Source organism: Molothrus aeneus, chromosome Z (genome assembly GCF_037042795.1).
Source record: "Molothrus aeneus isolate 106 chromosome Z, BPBGC_Maene_1.0, whole genome shotgun sequence".
NCBI lineage: Eukaryota > Metazoa > Chordata > Aves > Passeriformes > Icteridae > Molothrus > Molothrus aeneus.
In genome coordinates, this window is record NC_089680.1 from 20,635,567 (window position 1) to 20,662,483 (window position 26,917).

The 26,917-nt window shown below is 36.4% G+C and overlaps 1 protein-coding gene across 1 annotated transcript in view; it reads left to right on the top strand.

Annotated features, from left to right (window-relative positions):
• LOC136569309 (guanine nucleotide-binding protein G(q) subunit alpha) overlaps positions 1-26,917 on the top strand; it is a 118,283-nt gene that overhangs the window by 19,159 nt on the left and 72,207 nt on the right. Inside the window, exon 2 of the mRNA XM_066569693.1 lies at positions 18,911-19,095. Within this exon, the coding sequence (XP_066425790.1) occupies positions 18,911-19,095 (185 nt within the window). The remainder of the gene's footprint in view (positions 1-18,910; positions 19,096-26,917) is intronic.

Genomic DNA, 26,917 nt, shown 5'->3' on the forward strand with positions numbered 1-26,917 from the left:
AAATATTGCCCACCTACTAGCTAATCAGTTACTCTGTCACCTCCATAGGGTTCATAATTACTATCCCTGTGGTGATAGGTGGGGGGGTGCAGAGAAAGGCTGTTCCTAAGTTAGCAAACACTGTGAATGAGAGTGTGTCTCTAGGGTAAAACAGTAGGTGTGGAGAACCCGATGTCCAAGGGTTTGGGTTTTTTTTGCTTTAGCCAGGTCTAATCTGATCCTAGGGACTAAATGCCTGTTTGTAGTTGGAATGCATTAGTTGTGGTCCTTAACTTCAATTTTTGCTGGCTTTGTTCTAAAGAAATCCATGTTCTCACCTGGGGATATTTTGATAGCAGTGGGAAAGAGCACAGTCTGTGAAGGAGTTGAGGAAGTTTAAGCTAGGTTCAGAAGAGCACTTTTGAAATAAACACTAGTGTATGTCTACCCACAGGGACAAGGGACACTCTGGCAGATGGTTTCAGGTAGGAGCTTCACTATGTCTACAGATTAGTTGTTTAGCCTGGAGAGAAGACGACTCCGGGGGTCTCTACAACTACCCAAAAGTGGTTGTAGCAAGGTGGGGATTAATCTTCCAAGTAACAAGTAATAGACAAGAGGAAATGGCTTCAAGTTCTGCTGGAGGAGATTTAGATGGGGCATCAGTAAAAATTCTACATGGGAAGAGTTGTCAAATGCTAGAACAGGATGCTCAGGCAAGCAATCAAGTCAGCTTGGAGGGTGCTTAGGAATGTGGTTTAGTGGTGGACCTGGCAGTGTAACGTTAATGGTTGGACTTAGTGATCTTCAAGGTCTTTTCCAACCTAAATGATTCTATACTTCTGTAATTTTCAGAGCTGCTAAGGGCACTTCAGCTGAACAGAGATTTGTGCTTGCAAAGCATCTCCCAATAGCATTTTATATACGTGAATCTGGTCTTAGGAATTGGCTGTTACTTTGCATGAAAGTGATGGAACTCACATTTCACTTTTCCCTATAATTGCTGAGTGATAATGAAACATTAATTCTTTGAAGTAGATTGATTTATGTTGAGAAACATCTTCTGATCAAGTCTGATTTTCATGAAGAACACGAGCTACTTACTCTCTTTTTCTGTGTTTCAGTGCCAGAAGTAATTAGTCCATTATGTGAAAAAACTTGGATTAAGTTGTCCTCTTTATGATCTTTTTTGTTCTAAATTATCTGAACCATTAATGACATTTCACTCCTCCTTTGCTTTGCTTTCGATGTTGGACCCTGCAGTAAGTTTAAATTGCAGCATAACTAATTGATCAGAGACGTGTTTATTCTTTGGTTAGGCAGTATCTTTGTTAACATCTAAATTATCAGTCCTTTTTGTTTGATTTGACTTCTTGTTTCAACTAATGATAGCAGCTACTGTCAATTCATACCAATATGCTTCAACAGAAGCATCAGAAAAATAGATTTTAACAGATGTTTTTGATCTTAAAAGTAAGGAATTGAGCAGGGAAAAATACTAGGCTGTCTTTTTTTCTGGAAGCAAAAGAATAGCTATCCTTCTGTCTCTCTTTGCATGTGCAAGTATATTCATGCAATCTTTAAAATACTTTTGACCTATAGATTTTATGTAGCTACACAACAGAGCCATTAGAATGAGAAGTTTGATGCTGGCTTTCCTGTATGTTGGTTTTATATCTACAAAATTACTCCATATGGAACTTTTTCGTGCTTTAAACTGAGCTAGATGCCTTTAACTTGATGTACAGTTATCTTTCACACATTCCTCAGGAGATTTTTGGCTACCAGTAAAATTGGGAAAGAAAATTTTAATTTAGTAAAGAGACAGGAAATTCATTTGTATAAATTTGCTTTTTGGAAAGCTTATTTCATTTCAAAGATGATCAGTTCAAGCAAACAAATCATAGTGTAATTATATGATGCATTAGATTCTACCTGAAATTGCTGGTAAAATATATGAAGAGATACATCTATTTGTGTAGCATTATGTTAGCAATCTTTCTTGCAAAAGTCAAATCACTATTTTTGTTTAATAACTGGTTCATGATTGTACAGTCTTAAATAATATGTATGGTATTGCATATGAATCAATAGCCATGCATCAGTAGTTGACTTAAAGGAGCTGTCTCCTTGTCCTAGGAAGTTAGCTTGGTGATGCAGTGGCTTTCACTAGTTGCAGTCTGAAACCCAGTGCTATAAGTGCCTTCCAACATAAAGTTTGTATATTATTCTTCTACAGAAATAGAAATGGTTGCATTTCAGTCTTGGTAATTCAGAAAATACCTGTGCAAGGGAAGAGGAGAATTTAAGGTACTTAATTTTGGCTTTAGGTCACAGCATTTAGGGCTTTGAAGATGTAAAACTTTCATTTTAAATTTCACATGCCTTCCAGAGTTTAGCAAATACTAGATTGCTTGAAGTCATGTGTTGTTTGAGAGCAAAAGTTTTTGGGTTATTGGAGGTCAATACACAGTATAATGTACAAGTCATTGCATCTGCGCTTACTTCTTCCCAGGTTGCTGTCACAGTATCTATCTTTTACTGAAGATAGACTAAAACAACTTCTTGCGGAGAGTATGGAGTCAAAAAGGAATGTGTGTGATCATGGAATGCCTGTAAGCAGAGTTTTGAATAAATCCAAATGGCAGTGTGGAGGTGTAGTCAGAATGGAGCATCTTCTCTGCATTGAGATTATTCTTGGTACTGTATTTTGTTTTAAAAATCATAAGTATGCAAAGCAACAATGAAGGTAACATTTTAATAACTGATTTGAAATGGATAGCTCATGTAGAAAAATGGTATGTGGATTTTTTTTCTAAGTCTCACTAAAATCTGGCATGCAGATTAGATTTATAGGAAGGCAAAAAACCTTAAGAAAAATAGTGCTGAAATTGGTGCTTATTGGTTAGGTACCAGTAGTCTTTAAAAGTAATTAAGAAACAGGTCATTAATAACTGGTCTGTTTGATTGTTTAGTGAGTAGAATAAATGCTTTTTTTTGTTATGAGAATTAACAACAGTAACAAACACATGCATAAGGAACTGTTCAGAGGACTGGTACATCACACACAGTAGCTGTAACCACACTGTGCTGAAATGTTCTCATTCAGGTAAATATATGTTTCACCTCTTTGTTGAGAAGGAATGGGATCATGACCTGTATGCCTAGTTGTGTGACATAACAAAATAGCTTGCCAAAGAATTGTTTCTCAAGTAGAAGTTTAAAAGCAGGTTAATAATAAACTTGTAACAGCAGAGCTGCAATAGAATAGAATCAGAGAATTAGTAAAAATTTAAGTCTTCTTCTACTTTCATCTGATACTTTAGTTTAAAAATAAATTAGTTTCTATAAAGTTATATAGTAAGTAATCGTTCTTCATATACATTTTCTTCATTTGTTAATATGGTATAATATAGGTGAAATCACTTTTTAGGACAGTGTTTAAAGGTATTTAATCTTCTCATTAGCTGTGTAGTGCAGCAAGATTTACTGAAATAAAAAGGACTAACAAATCAGTTTGATAAAACTTGACATTTGCACGTAACTGCACTACCCATGCAAAAACCACTGTGGAGCAGCTAATACATGGTAACTGGTCACACCGTGGTAACTCTCTTCTTAGACTCTCTCTGATCTTAAGAAACATTTTTGGTAATTTGGTTAAGTGATAGGCAGAGAATTTGGAAAGCATTTGATGTTCTTTATTCCTATTCCTTGTTTTTCAAGAATACTTATAAAATTATTAAAATGGATATGCAGTATACTTTATGCCTACTCTCAGTTTTTTACCCTCATTCATATTAATAAGGCCATACTTTGCAGTAATCTGTTGGGACTACTTAAAGTGTAAGGATGGCAGAAAAAATCTTTAATAAGGATCACAGGAAAAAGAGCGGGGGAGGGGTATGATTAAGCTTTCCTGAGGTCATTATTACTTTCTTTAATTTCTTTTTCCAAACTCTTCAGTAACTTAATTTCTTTGAAAAATGATTGGTTTTTCTTTACTACTGACATGAGAGGAGTCAGTGTATAGAAGAAAGTAATGCTTGCAAAACTGGGGAGAGGTTGTAGGTTGCTTGGGGGTTTTCCCCTACAAATACCCTGAACATACCTTTGGTCCTCTTAGTTGCAACAAGGTTTGCTTTTTTTTTTTTTTTTTTTTGTAGTTCTGGTAATTGAAACTCAGTTATTGACTGTAAGCTGCGTAGTGTAAAAATCCATATTTTTATGCCAATAGTGCATTTTCTCTTGTTTTCTGCTGCAAACTTAGATTGCAGGAACAATTTTGCACTCACAACTCAAATTTCTCTTTTTGTTATTTTCACAGTTTGAAAATTTCTTATTAAAGTGTAGGAATCCCTCTCCTAATTTTCTGACTTATCAATTTTTTTGTTGGGGAAAGAAAGAATTTGGCAGTTTGAAGTGAAGTCACATGATACTTACACAGAAGTGCTAGTTGTTGAAAACTTGTGCAGAAGCTTTTATTTCTTCATCTTTAGAAATAAAGAAAGCTGTTAAGATGGCATGAGAAAACTTGACCAACAAAACAGGTAATCTCTGATGACAGTCAAGAAAGGTTCATATTTATCTGAGCAGAAACATTCATCTTAGATTTTGTATCAGGGAATAACACAGGGCAACTGGGATACACTGGTCTATTATCTAAAACACATTTCCATAGCTTTATGCTTTGTCAGCCATAGTGAGAAGGTAGTCTTTAACTGCATATTTTAGTCAACTAAATTGCTTTATCTGAGTTGATAAACCTGGAGTTTGGTAGATAACATTTTCCCAGAACTACAACAATATAAAGACCATCCCCAAAACACTTCAATTGTCTTTTATGATACTTGTTCCCTTGCGGCAGAGATTAGAGGACCAGCATCCTTCCTTGTCTAATAAATGTCAGAATGCTTACATGATTTTGGAGATCATGTTAAAAGAGAAAATTGACTTCCTCATGGCAAACACTTTTTAAGTGTTTTAAGTGTTTTAGATAATTGGTAATTACTGGATGTGTACGTGTAATTCAGCAGCCTGGGAGGGTGCAGTGATTAACCTTTTACTACTGCTCAAAGGCGTTCAGTGGTTGGATCTGTAGGGTAAGATACATACTGAAGCAGCTGGGCTTTTTCTCTTTTTCTTTCTTTTTTTTTTTTTGACAAATGAGACAGCTGGAGTCAGCAAAATATCCCAAAACCTGACAAATGACCAGAGGAAAAAAGGATAGTTCAGAACTCCCTGGTTAACACATTGTCTTCTGCTTTCCATTTTCTTGAAAATAAGTGTTGCAAAGTGTGGACTAAGGGTTGGCTGCTGGTGCTGAAAATGTCATCCTTGTCCATTTTTTACACACCTCTTGCTCCTCAGTGTGACAGCAGCCAAATGGCTCTATGTTGCTTGTACTTCAAGGCTGGGGAAAGAGCTTAAAACTCTCCAGAAATAAATTCTGCACCATGACCTCTATAGGGAACTGCCTTGTCAGCTTCTAGTCAGTGGGTGGAGGAAGGACTCTTCCCTGGTACTCCCTCCCTAAGGGCCAAGCTGTGCCTGATTGGGGAGAGCTGGCTGGCAGTTCCCACCATCATGTCCCAGGCAGAAATTGTTTTGGCTACACACAGATCTCCTCTCCTGGCACACACAGGAACCTGCGGGATGTGGCTGGACAGCCGCTGGAGGGTTTGGGTAAAGACATGCGCCTTTGTGCTTGGTGGTGATTTTGCAAATTATGCAGACCAGTAGGGAAAGCTGTGTGGAGGGGTCTGTTGGTTAGAAATTGTGATATTAGTGTAGAAAAATGGTGTCTGTCTCTATTCTTTGTTTTGAAAATTTTTAGTGTTTTCAGCATTTGTACTCTACATAAAATCAACTTTATTTCACAAGATTCAAGGCCTTTAGAGCAATAGGAGTGTTATGACATGGGAATTTTTTAGGAATATCTAAAAGGTGTGGGCTATTTTCTAGTCATGTAAGCTATTGCTTGTTGTTTTGTTCTGCCTGCCTTCCTTTCTCCTAGAACAAGCCTGATAACAAAAAGAACATTTTAAACATTTTTAATATCTTCTGTTGGATTTCCCAGAGTTTTTCATTATAGATTTTCAGACAGTCCAGCCCTATACAAAAGGGATCAAAGAGTATATTTAATCAAAAAAAGTCTTTTAAAAAAAATTGCAAAATTGACAGTGTAAGTCCAAAAGAAGTTGGGGGGGATGCTTTGTTTTGTTTTTTATCGTTACCTTAAGGGTATAAAAAGAATGATGCAAAAGGAGAAGTAAAAACGGAGGTGACAAATATAATCACCTTTCAGCATCATGCCATTGTGGTTGTTGTAAGTTCTTGTTTAGCTTTGAATGGTAAACTCTGTGGTTTGTGGTGACAGCTGGATATGCCCTTGCTTGTTTTGTTGTGGGGTTTTTTAGTTGAACTGAATTGGTAATTTAAAAAAAAAATGTGGACTTGGTGGATAGCATTTTATTAGCCTAAAACATAAAGATTTGGACTCAAATACTTCTTATTTGACTATTGTGGAAAGGAATAACGTGTTAAATAAATGTTTACTTCCTGGAAGTAAAAGTTTCCTCTAGAAAGAAAAATAATGGCGAATAGAAACTAGTTCTTCACCCTGCCACCTCGTGCCTGTATGAACTGCAGTTGTGTTACAGTTCTTTGCCCTGACAGTCAAATTTATTTCTGCTTTGGTGTACTAAATAAGAACAGGAACAGATTCATAGTGTTATCATGCTCTTGAGTATCTTTTGCCATAGCACTGAAAGTGGCTAGAAATGTATTCAATGTAATCTTTTTTGAAACTAGATGCCAGTACAACAAGTGAAAACCAGAATTACATAAATGTTCATAAAACGAGAACCTGTCACCATAGAAAGCCCAATTACTGAGGATATTAGGTGAATTTAGAACTTTCTCTCAGATGAACCAGGATTTATAATGCAAGTAACTTACTTAAATGCAAATGAACAGCATGTGGATTTTAATTATTTAAACAGAAAACCACATGTAATTTCAGAAGAGGTCAGAGCAATGAGGCAATTCAAGGAGAGAAAGGAGGTGACATTTCCTAAGTTACATATCCATGTGTAGGTGGTACATGCTATTGGCTAGAGTAGCTGATGTTTGAATAAAACAGTAGTTGTTTTATTGAATTCAGATGCCATCTAGTTAATGGATTTCTGGAGATTTCTTCTAATAATGTAAGAGTATCCAGCAAAACAGTGCTTTCCTGTGACTCAGGAAGGCGTGTTGCTTATTCACAATTTTAATTGAGTTCTGAGTGTTATTATCTTATCAGTTTTATTACCTTTATAAGTAAAAAGTAGTTATTTATTAATCTATGCGGTCTTTGTTTATAGTGCATGTGTAAAGTGAATAAAAATACAAAAAATCTAAAAACTTTCAGAGTATGTAATAATCTGGTATGTAATCAGATTATATAATCAGGTCTAAATAAATACGTAACTTCAGCAACAAGGTTATTATAAGGAGGATCTCTTGAGGAGAACAAGAGTCATGTAGCTATCTGTTTTGGCATGTCAGAGATGTGACTGGAAGCTCTTCCTTTGAGCTGCTGAAGTTGCTCAGCTGAGCAGGTCAGTGGCATGGGAGCTGGGCCCTCTCTGGGCAGTCTGAAGGGGCACAAGCCATGAATGCTCTCTCTGTGACACTGTGATTCTCCAGAGTGGTGCCACCTGACTTTCCCTGCTGGAGAAGCAGAACATTGAAATGTCACATGGTTCAGCCATATCAAAGTGATGCTTTAAGCTGTATGCATGCTGGGACACTGTGCTGTTAAAAATGCAAATGCAAAATGATGGCACCAGATACTTTGACCATAAAATCTGCCTGCTTGTCCCTGTTCTTAATGACTGTGACAGTCAATGTTCTTACTGACCCAGTAGTAGTTTTCATTGGTCACTTTAGGCAAGCATAAAGTTTATTTCAATTTTTCATCTATTTGCTTGAGCAAATGCAGCATCTGAAAAGAATACTGCATTTGTCAGGTACTAAGCATGGAAATACCTATGTGATGTGGTCTGTATGTGTAAAGCTAGCAAGGATGTCCTCTCAGAACTTAGCTATTCGATTTACCTTTTTTTTTATTCTTAACAAAAAGCAGGGATTTTTTGGTGGGGGGGTGGAGAATCTAATTATAATTTTTTTAATTATAAAATTGTTCTTTGCTAATATTACCCTTGACCTGATTTCTTAAATTCAGAGTGCCAGTGGTATATTTATGTCTTTAGAGCCTTCATCACTTTGTGTGTGTATGTATGCACATGAAAATATGTGCATAGGTGGTATTTATATTCAAATATGCAAGGAACATGATTAAAATGTGATTTGTCCATTCTTTACTTTTTCAGTATTATTCCAAATTTCCTAGATTTTAAATGTTTCAAGAAAGAGTTACAATACTATAGCAGTTCTGTCACTCCTATCCAGCTAATGAGCTGACTTGCCCAGGTCCCCTCTCCTTGTAGGAGGAAAAAGTGTGCAAGGGGTCTACCTTCATTTTGGAGAAGCTGCTTAATTAGTGTATGACTTCTTGGGATACCTCAGAAGATATAAAATATGAGAAGACAGCAAAAATCCTCAAAAACTAGTGACTCTCCAGGGGAAGTAGCAGTTCAGAAACACTCTCAAGTTAAGGATGGTCTGCCATAAGCTGCAGGAAATGTGCCACAGTATCTGGAACTGTGCTTTCCTCTGGGTGGATTTATAATGGGCTTGGCCTCGGAGCCTGCCTGGATTTCACAGTGTATGTGCACAGCCCTGCCGGTGTGCACCGAGGAACACATAGAAGTTGGGAGCAACACTGTGAATGTAGGAACAAGCGGAATGCAAACCCAACATTTGAGCCTCTCACAGTATTTGTAGGATGAAAATAAAAATCAAATCGTATGTTTTTACTTGGATAGCTGCTGTGCCAGAGCTTCTTATTATGGTTGTCAGCCCTGCTGGGCTCTGTGTGTGCCTTGGGGATGAAGAGATGAAGGAACACTGCCTGTAGTAAGGGACAGGTCTTTTGGGGATGAAGTCTTTCTAGTGGCTGCTAAATAGCCACTGAGAAACTTGCACATGGAAGGAGGCTGGCAAGAGGAACAGCCCTGGGCTCTGAAGACTTGCCATGTCCATGGGGTGAAGGCCAACCAGGAGGAGCTTTGCCTGGTAGGAGATGGCAAAAGTTCTTCCCGGGGCTACTCACAGCTGCTGATTTGGAAGCAGTCTCTGCACTGGACTTGCCCTTGTGCTCCCCAGTTCACCTCCCTTTTAGGTCTCCCAGCAGTCAATGTCTGCTGAAGCTGCCTGCCCATTCTATTTTCTGTTAGGAGGTTTCTTTGTTCCTTATAAAAGGCCTGAGCTCCCCCCACCCCACCCTCCTTCCAGTTTAATGCTGGGATCAGCTGTAATGACAATGATATCCCAAATGGAGTAACTGAGTTGGTGGCATGTGGAGTGAAATGGGTGCTCATTCAGTGGGAGGGCCTGAAACCGGGTGGGGGTGGGTTTCAGTTACCACAACCTCTTCAGTCTCCCTGGGGAAGGAGGAGCAACGCCTTCACAGTAGCATGAGAGAAAGTGGTTAAATGCTAGAGAGAGATACTTGCTGTGAAACTTTCGCTTATACCATTAAGTATTTTCTTTATGATGCTCTCAAGATGTGTTCCCCTGGGAAAACAGGAAAATACACAATGTGTAATATACACTTGTGAGGTGTAATATTAAAAAAACTTATTAATTACCCCAGCTGATTCCTTACTGCAGTCAGTTCAGGGCTCTACTTTCAAGAACCTGCACTTTGTTTGTACTTGTTTGTAGTTTAACTAAAGCAAAAATGACTTCATCATTGTAGTGCTGGGGGTATCTTTGAGGCTTGAAAGAAACCTCTGTCTCTCGTCTAGTACTGCCTGTGAATGGACCACGGAAGCTGTCTGACAGGTATGCGCATACCAACATTTGATACATAGTTCCTTTATGTTTCTAGTGTAAGTTTGATAGTGACACTAGTAAGCTGACTCTTGTCTAATGAGGTCCTCAGCATCAGCTGTCATGTCATCATACTAACGCAGAGGTCATTGAGAGCTCTGAAGCATGAGCAGCAAAGAAGCAAAAGCAGGAGACCAAGAGAACAGCTTAAATGTCTTCCTCAGGAGTACATTACCTAACACAGAAAGATCACAAATAGCTTTGTGGGAAAAATATTATTCTCTTCATGTGTAAGAAGAACCAGCATGATTAGCTTTTCTTTCTTTCTTTTAAATAATCTCAATCCATATGAAAATGTTCTTTCTTTGGCATGAATGAAGGACATATAAAAGAGTGGAAAAGCAAAGGGGTTTTCTGTTCATTCATTTGTGTTTTTCCCTTGTAAGGAGTGCTTCATGATCTCTAGACAAAGCTTGGAACTGGGGTGACTATCATTCTTGGAAGCAGTGGCCAACCATTCTTGAGGAAAAAATATTCCAAAATGCTACAAAACAGTTGCTGTTCTCAGTTTCTCATTACAGATAATATTTGCCATGGGAAGTGTTACTTGACGTATGTATTGGATCATAACAAATATGCTATTATTCATATGACTTGTTTTCAGTAAATTCATATTTATACTAGTTTTGTTATAGCAAAGCAATTTACTTGTATGCATTTCCACCTTCTAAGAAAGAAATGCTGCACTGTGTACTTTCAGCTCTGGGATGGAGCCTTCTTGTATGAGGGGTAGGTCAAAAGCTTATATCAGGCTTTCAAAATAGAGCTCACAGGCGTAGAATAGAATAATTATTTAAAAAAAAACCTTTGGAAAGGGTGTTTTCATGTTTTCGGACTTAGTTGTCCAAAAACATATTGTTATGCTAACATATTGTTAGCATAACATATTGTTAAACAAATTACATAATATACTGTTTTATATCAGTATTTCAGATGGATGCAAATGCATATCTAATATACTCTGAGTACTACAATACTTCTTTAAAACACAGATTAGAGAACAGATCACAGAATTTCTAGCTATACCTTACGAAAGCAGAACATGCAAACTATAAGGCTTTGTGTGTTTGATAAATACAGCTGTCGTTTTGTTGATATGTTCTTGTACATGATAATTATGTTTCCAGATAGAACATATCAATAGAGAAATATTCACCTTTTTCAGTCTTCTGTATGGTAGAAGAATGGTAGCCCTTGGCATGGGGGAAACATAGATGGCCAAAATGTGTTGCATTATCTTAGACATGAAGACCACTTTTTCTGAAGACATAGGGTTTGAAGTAGTTAAGGTATTATTTACCTTCCATAATAAAAATCAGGGAAAACTATTGCAATTTTGAATGCTACCAGTATTTATCCTTGCTTTTGATTAATCATAGTGGTTTATACTGTCCCTGAAATAGAGTCTCTCAGAGTTGGTAGGAATCAGAGTTGTGTTTACCTGTTCATAATCCCTCCAACTAACACAATGTGAAAGAAATTTGAAAGAGTTAATTATTAATTAAATAAATTTTATGTGTCTTCCTTAATAAAAGTTTAGAACTAACTCAAGCCTTTTCTTGGAATGCAGGAAAACTCAAATCTCATTCTGAAATTCCTGGAGAATACTCCTGGAGACCTGCAGGACGTGTAGTGTTGTATGGCCTCTCTCAGCCCCCATAATTTTCAGTCCAGCTTAGGTGTAGAGGTGATGAACTGTAGGTGTAATATGAAGGAAACATAAAAGATTTAAACCCTAAACCCTGTCTCTATCAAATTAGTAGTTAAGCTAGTTTTCACAGAAAATCAGGTGGTGCTCAGCATATTATTACCATTTTAATAAATAGCTTAGAGAAAACATACAAGTTGATTTATTAATAGTTCTGTATTATACTGATCTCAAAGAAGATAATAAATGATCAATCTTGATTTGCTTGTGCCTTGGAATCTACTGGAGTCTGCTTTCCAACACCCTCATATAAACATTCATTTGAAATTAATCACACACGTTTGCAAAGACCAATTTTGCCTTTCCTCTGTGCTAGAAAGGTAAGAGTCTGTATGATACCTTCTTTTATGAATGCTGATGTTTGCTTCTGGTTTTGTTTATAACATTTCCATCAAAGAGCAGCAGCCAACAGACTGACTTTAAACAGTTTGCTGTTCAATTGAGTTGTGAGTAGCATCAAGAAAATATTTTTGAGGGTGAAATTTGATTTGTGATGCTTTTTCTGCACAGATGAGTTCTTTAGGCAGAATTTGTCTAAGCTGCTCCAAACTGTATAAAATAGAAAATAAGCACAGACTGGAAAGAGTTGATTCTCTTTAGAGAGCCTGTGGTTTATCAGAGGGATCCTTTCAAGAGAAGGGAGGAGAAGGTCACACAAGGTGGGATCCTGTCCTACTTTGAACCCATTTACAAAGCTGTGCGAATTCTTGAGGAATTACTTGACCTCTGTGAAGGCACCCAGTTTATCTCTTCTCTTGCATACTTGCTTCTGAATTACACCTAAACTATAATAAGATACCTCTAAAATGGTGACAATTACCTGTTTGTAGCTATAAAAGATAAGGAGGAAGTCCTGTTTTGTTGGGTGGGGACTTAGGTGGTGGTGATATTTTTTGTTGTTGATTTATCTAGTTGTTTTGATTTTGGGGGGGTCTTGCTGGTTTGGGTTTTTTTGGTTGCGTGGTGGGTAGGTTTGGGGTTTTTCTGAATTGAAGGTGTGGAGAAGTGAATGCTGACTTTCAGCTGCATAATAGTAGTGTAGTTTTGCTGTGTAGTTTTCATTATCTGGCAAAAAGCTGTATTTGATTAACTGCATTTCCTGTAAAAGAGTTGGAGGTTCTGGTTCACAAAAGCTTGAATTAACATTAGTTAAGAAGCTACAGAACATCAGCTGAATTTTATGTTTCAATTCTATCTTCCATTTCCTTTCAGTTTTTTCAGTAATTCAGTATCTGTCTTAAGCTTTATTGTAGTAGTCACTTGAACTATTTTGAGTGCCTCACTTGTACAATGAGGATGGGTATTTTGTTTTTCTAAGTTTGTGGCTGCACTAGAATGACTAACTTTATTATAGTCTCAAAAACAACCAGATGAAATTTGTAAGAGGATTTTTCTTCTGTAGAAAGCAGTCAGACTAGCTGTCCACATAATGGCAGGTATTCTTTCCCCTTTTTTAAGGAAGATGGTCAATACAATTTCAATCATGTAGGTAAGGAAATGATGGAACAACTTTAGTAATATTTGTAATGGATATAATTTGCTTAGTTTTTCATAAATATTTAAGACATTCAAGATTATTCTTGAAACAAATTGCTCTACATGAATGTAGATGTTTCATATTCCTTATTTGAGGTAATTATGTACTTCATGAGCTACTTCAAAATTCTATCCATCCCTTTTTGGAATAAATATTTTCTCATCTTGCTCTTTTTTGTTGTTCCATTAGTAATTCATGAAATAATATTGTGTAGAATATTGACAGTAATCTTAATGAAATGTTTATTAATTATGAAAATGATACAGAGGAGATAATTTAGTGAATAGTGAAATGATTATATGCTTACTCTTTTTTAAAAAGCAAGTGGAATATGCAAATGTGCCTTTTAAACAAAACAAGTAAGAAGATTATATAGTGATTTTAAACTAAAGATATCCTGTCAGTGGAGCAAACACTTGGCAATAGAATAATATGTACCCCTCTCCCATTTTTCCTAAGTGGTTCTTAACTTCAACCTGTGTACTGTTAAATCTCAAAATACCATCACTGGGGTTCTCACATTTTTTGGCTTTTTGTCGTTATTCTGTTCAGTTTTTAGCATAACTGCAAAACATTGTGCTATTGATATAGGAACAGACTTCAGGACACCTTACTTCTCTTTCTGGCTTTTTTTGACTGAAATTTGAGATGCTTTCCTGTTTCATAGGCTTTTCTGTAACTCTAAATGAAATGCCATTGAAATGTTTCCTAACATCAAACAACTCTTGTAAGGTTTAATCTCTTAATGTCAGTTAATGAGTAGGATAATCATACAAGGAAGATATAATGGTTCTACTTTTCATTTTGTGAAAAATATTAATATGCCTACTGTATCCATTATCAGCACTGGTAATTCCTTACAGGAGTTCTGTTTATGTCTCTGGATGAGTTGTCACTGAAATTCTTTGGTGTTTCTATGACCAAGGTGAAAATGGTCAGTTTCAGTTATTAACTTGTAGTAGTATAAATTGGTTGTTGGCATAGGTTGGTACTTGTGTATCTTTCAAGAGGTATGATACAGTGATACAATGTCATGGATGTAATACTTTTTAAGCAATAGGGGAAAAAAGTTCATAGAGTACTAGCAGTCTTCACTTAAAAAGGACTGCCTTATCATTGGCTGTACCAGCTTGAAGCAGGTCAACTCAGTTGTGGGAACTGTTGACAGAGGTGATGGTCAAGGCTGTTGTAGAGGTAAGGATCTCTTCATATGATGTCAGGATGAGAGCACAGTCTGCCTGGGCGCATGACCACATCAGGTGGACTGAGCTGTGGGTGTGAGAGACCCCTTGTTTCACTAGCCTTGCTGCCTTCTTTTGATGGAGAAGTGATACTCTAGTTCTGCTCCAGGGCTTGGACAGATACATGTTGCAGGGTGAGGTGGGGAATTTCACTTCTACCTCAGGGAGTTTTGCTACAGATTTACCAACTGAATATCCCTCCCAGCAGCAGCCTCCAACTGTGAGCCTGAGACCTGCTGTTCTGAGTCGTAGGACAGACTGGCTTCTCTGCCTCAGTTCCCAGGAGGATCTTCATGCATTCCATACTACATTTTAACTGATTTGTCACCTACAAAGCCAAGCTGGTCCAAGGCCTGAATTCTGCACAGTTTCATGTTTTCATTTACCCATACTTGGTTTCAGTGGAAATGTGATCCCACTGCATTCCACTGCTAGAGCAGCAACAGACCAAACCATATTTTTTTTTTCTCTAATGCTGAACTAGTGGTAGCATAGAGGACATTAAACTTTCTTCCAAGTGAAGTATAACTTTAAGTGAAATCAAGTATTTTTTTTTTTCATGCATTACCTCTCTATTACTGTTTTAGCTCTTACTCCTCCTAGGAGTTATGCTGCTACTTAGTATCTGATGAGGTTTATTGCTCCCCTTTTCTGTAAATCTGTGAGGCAATGTACAACGACTGCTTTGTCTGAGTACATGTTTGATGAAACTCTGGTTACAGTATGGTTCTGCTCATCTGTGTAGGATGTTGATTCTACCCTTACCCATGAATCTTCACTTTCCAGGTACTTGTAGGCTTTCTTTCTGCATCTAAGCTCCAAGATGAAAGCCAGTTTTCTGCAAATGTACACACTGTTGTTTTGACAGTTCCTAATAAGTGTGTGTGTACAGTGACTAACAGGGTAGTGGATTTCAATGGCTTTCTCCTTCCTTACATGTTAAGAATGTCCTCTTCTCTCTAATTTAATATAAATTTTCAAACAGTAAAATAGCAGGGTTTATTTGCCTTTTCATAGGTCAAACTTGGGGGAAAAAACACTATCAGGTGTAGTTTAGCAGTCTTTCTGTTTAAGAGATGCCAGTATGAATTTTACTTAGAGAATGGTATGTTGTTTTAGTTAAAAAACAGCCTTGTATTTGATCTGAAGATACTATACCTAAGATTTTTTTAAAGTTGCAATGCAGAGAAATGCAAAAGCAAATACAGGACAACCATACAAAGGAAAGGCTTGTCATTCTAGGCTTCTACAGTTGTTTTTCTTTTAAATTAGTCTCCTGTATCTTCTTTGTCAGTCACCACAAACTCTGAAACCTCTCTGCCACTAGCTGCATTGTTACCTATGTTTAAAGGTTTTCCATAAGTTTTGCAGAGCAAAGAATGTTGTATTTCAACATTCTGTGGCTTGATTTTTGCAGGATGTGTACCAGGAGAAATAAATTGTACGTCATATGTATATATGTGGGTGCAAGTGCATGCATAAGGATCTACTCTGCATTTAAGCAATCTGGCTTCTTTCCTGATTCTGCTTGTGGATGTAATATTGCTAGAAGTACTTTCAGATCTCTGCTTGTAAAATTCTTGATGATACAGTAATTGTTGTAGTTATTAACATTTCAAGAAAAAAAAAAACAAAGAAGTTTTCAGAAACTTTCAGTTTAAGATGCTAAGCTCTTAAAAATTTTGATAATCCTCTATGCCATGATTGGGGAGTTCATCACTATTACAGACATTTCTTTATTATTTTTAGATGACAGTTAATCTTTTTTCATTCATTACATTGATTTTATCTGAGATGAAGTTTAGAAGTCAGATGACGAACCAAGCTGTGTGCTTGAGTCAAGAACGTGGGGTTTTATTCTGTCACAATATTCAATTCTCAGCTAAGTACTAGACAAGGAGTTATATTAGGACTGGGGAGAGGATGGGGAGGGAAAGGTTGAAAGTAATGTTTTTTAAAAGATGAAGGAGTGTGGCGGTGGTATTCTGATTATGATTGAGTTTTAGGTACATTGTGTGGCTTCAGCAGTCTTGTGACAGATGAGAAGATACTATATATCTGGCTTCAGGGAACTGACTTGACTAATGTAAAGGTGCTGTGGTAGCCAGCAGAAAATTGGTCTCAGTATAGTTTTATCCCCCATTGGTCCATTCTGCTGATCCACTGCACTGCCGTTCCACCTTTGCTCTTGTCTTGTATCCATTGGAGGTATAAGAATGATGGTGGCAGAAGCAGTGGCTAACAGAGCCCATAAGGCATTCATATCCTCTCAGAAGAAAATGTAGATTTTTTTTTCTTATGTAATTTCAGGTTTTCTTTTCACCAGGTGAAACAGGCCCACTCAAGGGTCCTGTTCATGCTGTTACGCAGTGTCGTTTGTGTTTATTATGGTAAATGGTTATTATTATTATTGTGGTAAATGGTTATTATTATTATTATTATGGTAAATGGTAAAATTTTTAGACTGTATTGCCATGATGTATTTTTTAGCTTGTTCTGTAATGAATGGTTGAGGCTGTAGAAAGCACAAGTTGATACCAGTCAGTGTCTTGATGTCTAGGGGGATGATCTAGCAGCCTTTTGCTGACTAAATGGAGCCTACAAGAAAGCTGGAGACTGACTTTTATGAGGGCATGTAGTGATTGGACAAGGAGAAATGGCATTAAACTTAAAGAGGGTAGATTTACATGAGATGCTGGAAGAAATTCTTTACATGTGAAGGTGGTAGGGCACTGGCACAGGTTGCCCAGAGAACCTGTTGATGCCCCATCCCTGGCAGTATTCAAGGCTAAGTTAGATGGGGTCTGTGCAAACTGGCCTAATGGAAGATGTCCCTGCTTATGGCAAGGGGGGTCTTGTGATTAGATGATCTCTAAGGTCCTTTCTAACTCAAACCATTCTGATTCTGTAGTATGTAACATCATGTTTGATTTTCTGGGAATGTGTGCGTAAAGAAAACCTGCATTAGAAGTTTGTTATATGTGTGCAGGAAATGGGAGTGATGGTTTCAAAATTATGCTTGTGGGAAGGGCAGAAGATTTTAGAGGCTTAGATTTTGCAGTGTGTGCTATCTCAGAAATAGTTAAGGGTTACTCCTATAAACTTCACTGCTGTGAAACACACTTTTTTGAGAAGACACCAAAAACATTATCTAAAGCTGCCTTTGTCCTGGACATGAGTATTAGGGCACAAGGCATGAAAGCTTTACAGAAATGATTACAATAAAGCCCAGGCTGAAAGTCTGAAAACCACAGCACTGAGCAATGCATTTTGTTTTCTGCAGAGCTGAGCAGCTGGGTGAACACAGGGCTTATGTAGTTGTGCAGGTTCAACTCCTCCTCTTAAGCAAACACAGGGATAATATAGATAAGCTCTTGTAGTTATAGATGAGCTTGTTGAATTGGAGAAAAGGAAAAATGTTGTGTGTTGTAATCTTTGCGAAGTTTCCACAGAGATCTTAACTTTAAGTTGACAAATAGTCATATTTCATCAATAAATTACTTTTAGTACAAAGTATAAAAAGACATGAAAAAGATTTAGTGGAAGGAATGACTGCTTATTAATAAATATGAATCAAATTTTAATTAACAGTGATTTCATATGGTTCTGAGATTGAAGTTTGTTGGGCTCTGGTTGTTCCAATACTAGCTTAAAACAAAAAAAAGCTGCAACCCAACCATACCCCCTCAAACAAACAAATTAAAAACCAAACAAGCAAATACAACAAAACTGAAAACCCAAACAGAATCACAGAATTTCTAGAGACCTTTAAGATCATAGAGTCCAACCCATGTTCTAACACCTCAACTACATCATGTCAGCAAGTGCCACATCCAGTCTTTTTTTTTTTAACACATCGAGGGAAGGTGACTCCACCACCTCCCTGGGTAGATGATTCCAGTATTTGATCACTCTTTCTGTGAAAAACTTCCTCCTTAATTCTAGCCTGTATCTCCCTTGGCACAGCTTGAGACTGTGTCCTCTTGTTCTGTCTATTGTTGCCTGGAGAAAGAAAAGCCAGAAAACCAAAACACATATATCTGTTGCTTGTAATACCAGATTACTGTAATGTCCTGAGAGTTAGCCTACGAAGACTTTCTTCCTCTCAGAACTTTTGTGATGAACTGTCTCATGAAGTTAAGAGTTTCGTACAATTACATTTTTAAGAATAAAATATTTTCAAATACGAAGTTATATATAATATGTATATTTTGGAGTGCCATTTTGCTCATTAGTTCAGTTGTTAAATCAAAGTGCAAATTTTAATTCAGTTCTTCAGTTGCTACTGATGTTGCTGTTTGACCTTGAACTGGTCCTTGTAGTTACCTTCCAAGCACCACTTGACACTGTTGAGCTCTGCAGTAAGCAAGCTGTCAGCATTGTGCAAAAAAAGTTGTGTTTGTGTCCACTGGGTAAAGCATATCCTTCTTATTTGTCTTGCAGGCACAGGAGAGAGTGGCAAAAGCACATTTATCAAGCAGATGAGAATCATTCATGGATCAGGTTACTCTGATGAAGACAAAAGGGGCTTTACAAAACTGGTGTACCAGAATATATTTACAGCAATGCAGGCCATGATCAAGGCCATGGATACCCTCAAAATCCCATACAAGTGTGAAAATAACAAGGTGAGATTTTTGTTTATTTCTGTAGCTGAAGTTTTTCCACTTTTTTATTTTCGGAAATATACTGAAGGTCTCAAAAAAATGACACATCACAGAAGTGATACTGAAAGCTCCAAAGAAAAGGGCGTTTCCTGTCTTGCCTTTTTGTCTACTTTTACAGCACAAATATGCGTTTAAACAAGAGACCTCTCTTAAGTTGCCTGGGGGGCATTGTCACAGAACAGAGGTTTAATGGCAGGCTGCCATTTGACTTCAGTAACTCTTGTCCTTTGCTATGTGGCTGTGCTCTGGTTAGAGCACAGTTAAACCATTCTTGTGATGTACTGCTTAAGGATTGCTATTACATTACAAGTGGAAAAAATTCAAATTATTAGACAAATAGGTGAAGATATCGGTTTGTGTGTGACTAGATTGTTAAATTAAAATTTTCTACACAAGACCTTAAAACAGTCAGTCTTCTGAGATTGATGCTGTTACTGCAGTTTAAAAGGACAAAATACATTGAAAGTGTTTCTAAGGTTCATCTCTAACTATCTTTTAACATTTTTTAACAGTTTTAACATTTAACAGTTCTAACAGTTTTAACATTTTTTTTTAATAGTCAGATTTTAATAGTATGGTAACTACAATAGTTTGTCTCATTCTGTGACTAGGAATGAAATGCTTACTATTTACTTAAAATATATGGTAAGCCACAGAATTACATGTCTGTATCTCCCAATATCATGACGTCACAGAATAGGTCAAATTGGAAGGGACCACTGTGCATAATCTGGTCCAATCTCTTCCTGCTCAAGGAGGCACTGTTTGATAACAGTTCCCTGAGAACTTGTTTGCATTTTTACTGTTGATCCATTATCAGAAACTTTGTCAAAAGGAGAATTTAAGATCTGTGACAAAGTGGATGCCTCACCTTTTTTTCCATCTTGTGAAAGAATATTTAATGATTATCTGGTAGTCCTGAATAAAAGTAGTATTTTCTTTGATAAATTACTCAAAAGTTCTTTTATTCTGTTTTTTTTTCATTAATAGAAAATATCAAAGAGCAGCAACCTTTACAATTAAAAAAAGCATCCATTAACTGGGAAAGAGAAATGAGATAAACTTGGGTTAGTAATAGAATCTTCTGTGTCTAAATATATGAAGTTTGATTTTTAGACCTGAACTGCTATATGTGTTTTAAAACAGCTGACTTATAAGTAGGAAAGATAAAGCTTATTAGCAGGCTAATGATGAGTTGTTTTTTCATTTGCATTTGCTGAAGTCATCACAGATGATCATTATTTTGTTGGTGATGTAATGTTGCAATAACAAGCGTCTTGCAGGACGGTGACTTGATGCAGTAGGAAGTCAGGAGGATCCCATCTGTCAGAATCAATATTGTTAACCTTCTTTAATGGTGGGTGGGGTTTTTCGTGCATGTGAAAAGGATTGAAAATTTTGTATTTGGTGAGACTCCTGACTGTTAAATTTCATAGTCCAGCTGCCTGCTGGTGCTGTCTGTTTTCCCATCATCCTTTATAAATCACAATCAAATGTCTAATTAGTATTAAACCTGCATTTTCATTTTCATTTCAGTCTTTTGGCTCCATGTTTTTGCTGTGTGCAAAGCATGAAACATACTGGCCTGAAAAGTTAGTTGATTGTAAAGCACATTTTTTCTTCAAAATTGGTGTTGACTGTCACTTAGCCTTAATATCTGGAAATCCTAATGATAGATTAGGATTCTTTTTTCATTGTATTATATTACAGAGTATGTGTTCCATAATTATTTTTGGATGTGCTGACTTTTTCTAGTGTGTTTATATGGTTGAGTGAGTTGGGTAGGTTTGCCATAGCTGTATATGCATGGCCAGAACTGTTCACTTTCTCTACATAAAAATTACTTTGCTCAAAGTAAGGGTCTCTGCTCAGCTACTTCACAAACATTCCCATCAGTTTCTAATAGGGCTACTTGCAGACTAAAATAAAAGTCACCAGTTACCAGGCTCTCAAGGCAATTCCTGTACAAATTCCTTCAGGAATGTAGGAAAAACCAAATGCGCTACAGCATTGTGTCTAAACAGACATGACTGTGGTATCCTACACTTTTTCTCTGTATACAAGGTCACTTCACTTCAAAGCACTGAACACCAGTCAACAAATAAATCTGCTCCTTCATTTTTTTACAGGCTGTTGAAAACAAACTCATTAGTCTAGCAATCTAGAAAACACAGGAAGGGAAAACACAGGAAATTCAAATTCCTATTAATTTGAATCTCCTATCAGGAAATCCTATCTCTGGAGAGAATATCTTGAAGTTTGAGTAACAGAATATTTTTAGCACAGTAGCTGTTGTACACTGTAGTTTAGAAAATTGCAGGTCAAGTTGGTATTGATGTGGTTGGGCCTGAAGAAAAAAAATTACCCTTTTTTTGGGTCAAGTTCTTCATGTTCTGCAATAGACTTCAGGGCTACAGTATAAATGGTTTTCTCTTACTGTACCAATTTTCATACCTTTAACTGTGTTTTATTAAATTTGGAGTATTTTGAATCTCTGAATGCTGCTGGAATTTGAAGTGTCCTTAGCAGTCAGTTAAGTAGGCAGCTGTTTTCTTTGTGTGGTGTACAGCATCACAACATTTACATTGGATTATTTTAGTATAATCAACGTAGCCATAGGTAAGTTCTAAATTTCACAGGTCAGTTCTTGTGAGATTATATTTGTCTTCATAGTCACAAATGTAACAGAAGAGGCAGAGATTGAAATGCATTGTCCTATATTATAGTAACCTAGACTGTTTTGAAAGATTTATTATCAGAGTAAAGCCAATTGAGAAATATAATTGTGTTTAGAAGCTAATATCTCAGTACTGATGGTATAGCATTATATAATGAAAGACATTCATTTTTATGTGTTTAAACTTCTGAATGTGAGCTCTTCTGAGATTTAAGATAATGGCTGAGTGTGATCTCCTCTTTTAGGAATTTGTCTGTCATGGGAAATAGTTGCCTATAGACTTTTTTAGTTTCCTTTTGAGTAAATTTTACTGTGCTTCCATTAATTCTTTTTCAACTAGAAGTTGTTGTATGGCTTTTGAATTTTAGGGTAAGAAGTATTTTATGAAATAAGGGAAAGTGTTAGTTTTTAGAGAAATGTTCAGAAGCAATTCTGAAAATTGCCTATCTTTTGCAAAATTTTGTTTGTACAAACTAACTCATGCAACCCCAGGTGTTCAAATGTATATTAAAAAAAATACAGGCTTATGCTTTTTGCAGTTTGTATTTTTAGACAAATGAATCTACTACTATACTAAACACCAAATACTATGGTTGTCCTATACTTTTCCATTTTAATGTAACTTTCAAAAGACAAGTTGTTACTCTGTTCCAGCAGACAGTATCAGGAAGGTGTCGCTCCATGGTGATTAACAGGCAGGAAACCTTACTTGAATCCCACTCCCATAATTTCCTGTGAGACTTCTTAAATATTCATAACTAAACTAATATATTCATAACTAAAACTAATATGAGTAACTGTAGTCTTCAACAACAGGCTGCAGGAAAGTTTTTCAAGAAGCTGGAAACATAAAAGCAAGTTTTGTGGTAGACATTTGCTGTTAAGTTTCTAAGAGTGTTTTCTGATTAATTTTTGCCTGTTTCCCTTGGGAAATGTTTTGCAGTCAAAATGAGCAGATATCAGAAATGGTTTCAAAGTTCAAAATCTTACTAGCATTATCTTCAAGTCCGTAATTGTTTTGTTAGCTTGGTTTTTTCCATGTCAGACAGATCCACTGGAGAATGCTAATAAAATTACAGGCAGAAGTGGGACAATAGGAGCAGGAATGGAATGAGATTGCATAAGTTTTTGTCTTGGGTAAACAGTTGGGAATGTTAAGTGGTGAAATCCCATGGTGAAATTTGATGTTGAACAAACATAGCTTGGAGGAAAGGACTTACTGCAGACACCTCACCTGAAACAGAGTGTGAAGGACTGAATCTAGAGCAGTAGTGTGCAAACTGGGAGGACAGTTTTTCAGTTTAGAGGGGGGGTTTATTTAACAAAAAAGCAAGAATTAAGTTCTTGGGATAGTGACATAAAATGCTTAATGCTTTAGAATGGATATAATCAAATGGCTCTTCAGGCAGATGGAGAAGCCTGTATGGTTCTTGTTTAGTATTTAACAATGTTTAGTGCTTGGTTAGTATTTAGGTTCTCTGAGGTGTTTCTCCAAGCACTCAAAACCAAAAAGTAAAATTGCCCAATAAATAGCAAGTCTTGCAGAAGAGTTAAATGTTTCTAAGACCAGGAGGCTCTATAGACATTATTTTAGCAAGAAATAGATAGCTGCAGTCAGATAATGTGCAAGAGTGTATAGAAGATTTAAAATATTGTGGTCATTGAGCTACATGTATTCAGACAAAGGAACTGAAGACAGCTTACTTTTTTTTTTCACTGGAAGCTGCAATATGAGGGAAAGCCCATGTCCCTGATAGCTGGATTTCCTCCCATGGGGATATTGATCCATGAACTTTAGGGCTTCCAATAAAGCCACAAGCAGTTTCTTCCTGAGTGCTTAGTAAAGAAGCTTTGTGAGGGTTTCAGTGATCTTAAATAGATAGCAGCCTCTCCTCAACTGCCTTTCTCATCTTTTTATCAGTCTCCTGTCAGTCATTTGGTTTTCTCATTCTTTGCTGTTCTTTCTGGCACCTCCTCAGTCTTACATACATTTCACCTCAGTGCATCTTTACATACTTACGTGTGGCATACCATTTTGTCCTACTTTCTTCTGTTTTCCTTCTTTATATTTGAATAAAATTAAAACTAACAAGCAAAAAGCTCCCCATATATGTAGTAATTTATATTCTGTTCTCCTAGTCACTCATTTGCTTGCTCTCTGTTTAGAGCAGAGGGCACTTCCATTTATCTGTATTGCTCTAATGGATTGTTGAATTACTTGTTTCATCTTGTTATGTTCTGCTTAAGTATTCCATACTTCATCCCAACAGAAGCCAAAGTTCTAGCTGTTTTTTCAAATGTGTAGGGAAGATGATGGTATATGAGAAGTAAGCTGGAGAAGCAGAGTTGAATGCTCCCATGAAGAGTTTCAAATACTTTCTTTAAAATAAACATATAGATAAATGAACACTGCTGTTCTTCAGGGAATGTTCACATGAGTGTGTTCACTGATGACGAAGATACGAAATTCACTTAGGGGCAACTTTTATGTGTAATGGGAGTTTGGCATATATTTTAAGGTAGTGAGATTGTGTACTCTTGGAATGATTCTGACTTTCTTCATGATTAGCCGCCATTATATAAAGATAGGTATTTAGACAATACAGTTTTATAAAAATAATGGATAAACATAATCATATATAAGTATTTTCAAGAAGGTGATATTTAGAAGTCATAGTTTCCTAATTCATTTCTACAGGAGATAGGCTAAGCTTGTCTAATACTTTTTTCTAAATTAATTTCAGATTGAAGTATTTTTGTCATATTTTCCTCTGAAAATTTATAAGAATATTTCTTACTCACAATAACCTTTTTTTGGGGAATTCAGATCCTGTTGTGTTCTGGTTTTATTATGTAGAATGACTAAAAGTTACTTGTTTCTTCATTGTAATTCCTAGTAACACACAAGATGCTTGAAATAAGGTTTATTGCAATCAATTAATAGTTCTTCAGATTAAATGGACAATATATTGATCCAGATTTTGTCAGTCCCTTGTTCAGTGTGCTCTTCCTATATGGTAAAAATTACAGTGCAAGCAGGTTTTGTCTTATAATGAAATTCAGCCTTGGCTTGACAAAAGAGTAGTTAAAAAAATCCACAAAAAAATCAAAACACAACCCGCCCTTCCCTCCTTCCTCCCCACAACCCCCTTTTTTTGTTTCTGAAGTTTAATTTGTTTTGGATTGTTGGATGTATTGCCTAGTAGAAGTATTCACTATTCACATTGACCTCTACTTTTTCTGAAAGATTATTTTGCTCTTTTTTTCTCCCTGATTAAATTAGGATTAAAGTCTGCACATGAAGAGGTGATTACATATTCACACTTCATCAATCCAATCACATGCCTACCTGTTTTTAGGCTATGGGCCCATGTAGCTCTACTCTTAGATTTTGTATTCACTTTGGGTGATTGCATAAAGGTGAGTAATGAGGCAAGAATTCAGGGTTTTGCTTCTGGAAGAGTAGGTTGGCAGAGGAAAATCAAAGCATGACATTAGTCACATTACATTTTAATTTTTTCATAACATTTACATAACAAACAGACAATCACAAGGCTATGGTTGTGTGCTTCATCTTTGTCAAGAAAGTATAGAGCTCTTGACTGTAGATTGTTTAATGTTTAGATTGCTATAGTGGACATAAATTACTAGCTAGGTAAGAAAGTAATTTATTGTGAGCAAGTCACTTCTGTGAACAGTTTCAAATATGACATGAAAAGCTAAATGTTGGGTTGTAGGGATGGGAATTATGAAGAGTTGCTTTCTAACATTTCTCTAACTGTCATGTCTCTCCTCATTAGTCCTGACATACATATGAGTTTCTGAGACAAATGATACTGTGGAAAAGCTGAAAATACAATTAAAGTAGTAGTTAAAGTTGTTTCTGATGATGACTTACCATTTTTCTTAATATGACCTTCTAGTCAGTGTTAAAATTTGGCTTACTGTTTAGTTGTTAATCTCCTAAGCCAATTTGTAGATACAGTGTACTAATAGGTTTTACCCTCAGTCGTAAACCCATGGAATTGAGTAAAACTGATTTTGCACAGAATATATTTGAAACACTTCTAATATATGTTTTTAATATTCCTTTGACCCTTTGCATTTTTTAAAGCTGCTTTTATTCAAAGTCTGGATTGAAAAAGGATTTCTTTAAAGCTGAAATGTAACCCTAGAACTTAACAGATTTGCTTTAGTTATTTTTTCCTCTTTTTCTTTCTTTTACTTTCTCTGTCACACTTAAATACTACCTTGATCTTTGAAAAGGTGAACGGGTTATGATGAAGAATTGAAAATTAAGCCATTCAAAACAGTGCAAAAACATATCAGATACTGTAAATTCTGCTGTAGCCAATAGTCTACAAATAAGAAAGGAACAGGAGAAAATGAAATGTAGTGGCATTTTTCAAAAATAATTTATAGGTATTTTAATTTAGCTGTGTAGTAGGAATTTGGGGGAGAAATTAACCTTAAAACTTAGTCTTGGTTTTGAAAAAGATGGAGTTTTTTCCAACCACTTGCCACTTTGTAAGGAGCTTTTAAAAACTCTTGCAGTAAAACAATTTAAGTGGCACTTTGATAATGAGCCATGGAGGAGCTGTTGTGTTGAACTGAGACATCAGTAAAAGACATGAAAATATGTCTAGGACATGTATCTACAGTTACATATGCAGTATGAAATGGATTTTTATTGAAGAAAGTTGGAGTTGCCTATATCTGATTCAAACTTGCTCATAAGGGAAGGTGTTTAAGACTGTGTATGAAAAGATTGAGTAATGCATGTATGGACACATCTCCTCAGAGGCTGCAGAGGAGCTTGCACACTGAGATAACTGAAACTTTCCTGAAGGAGAACACAGACCATGCAGGTGGTATTTAAAGGTCAGGAAGGTTCTAAGGATGCTTCTGTGATGTTGAGGGGATATGTCTTTTTGCAGACTTGTTAATTTTTAGAAGCTCTTTTCAGAATTTTCATAATGATACTGTGTTGTGTATAGTTCACTTACTTCTTGAAAATCCTGTCCTATGAAAAGTGTCTTAACACCAGTCAGCATTTTTCCTAGTTGAGTCGTGGAAGTTTTTAATTTCACCTGTGGGATATTCTGG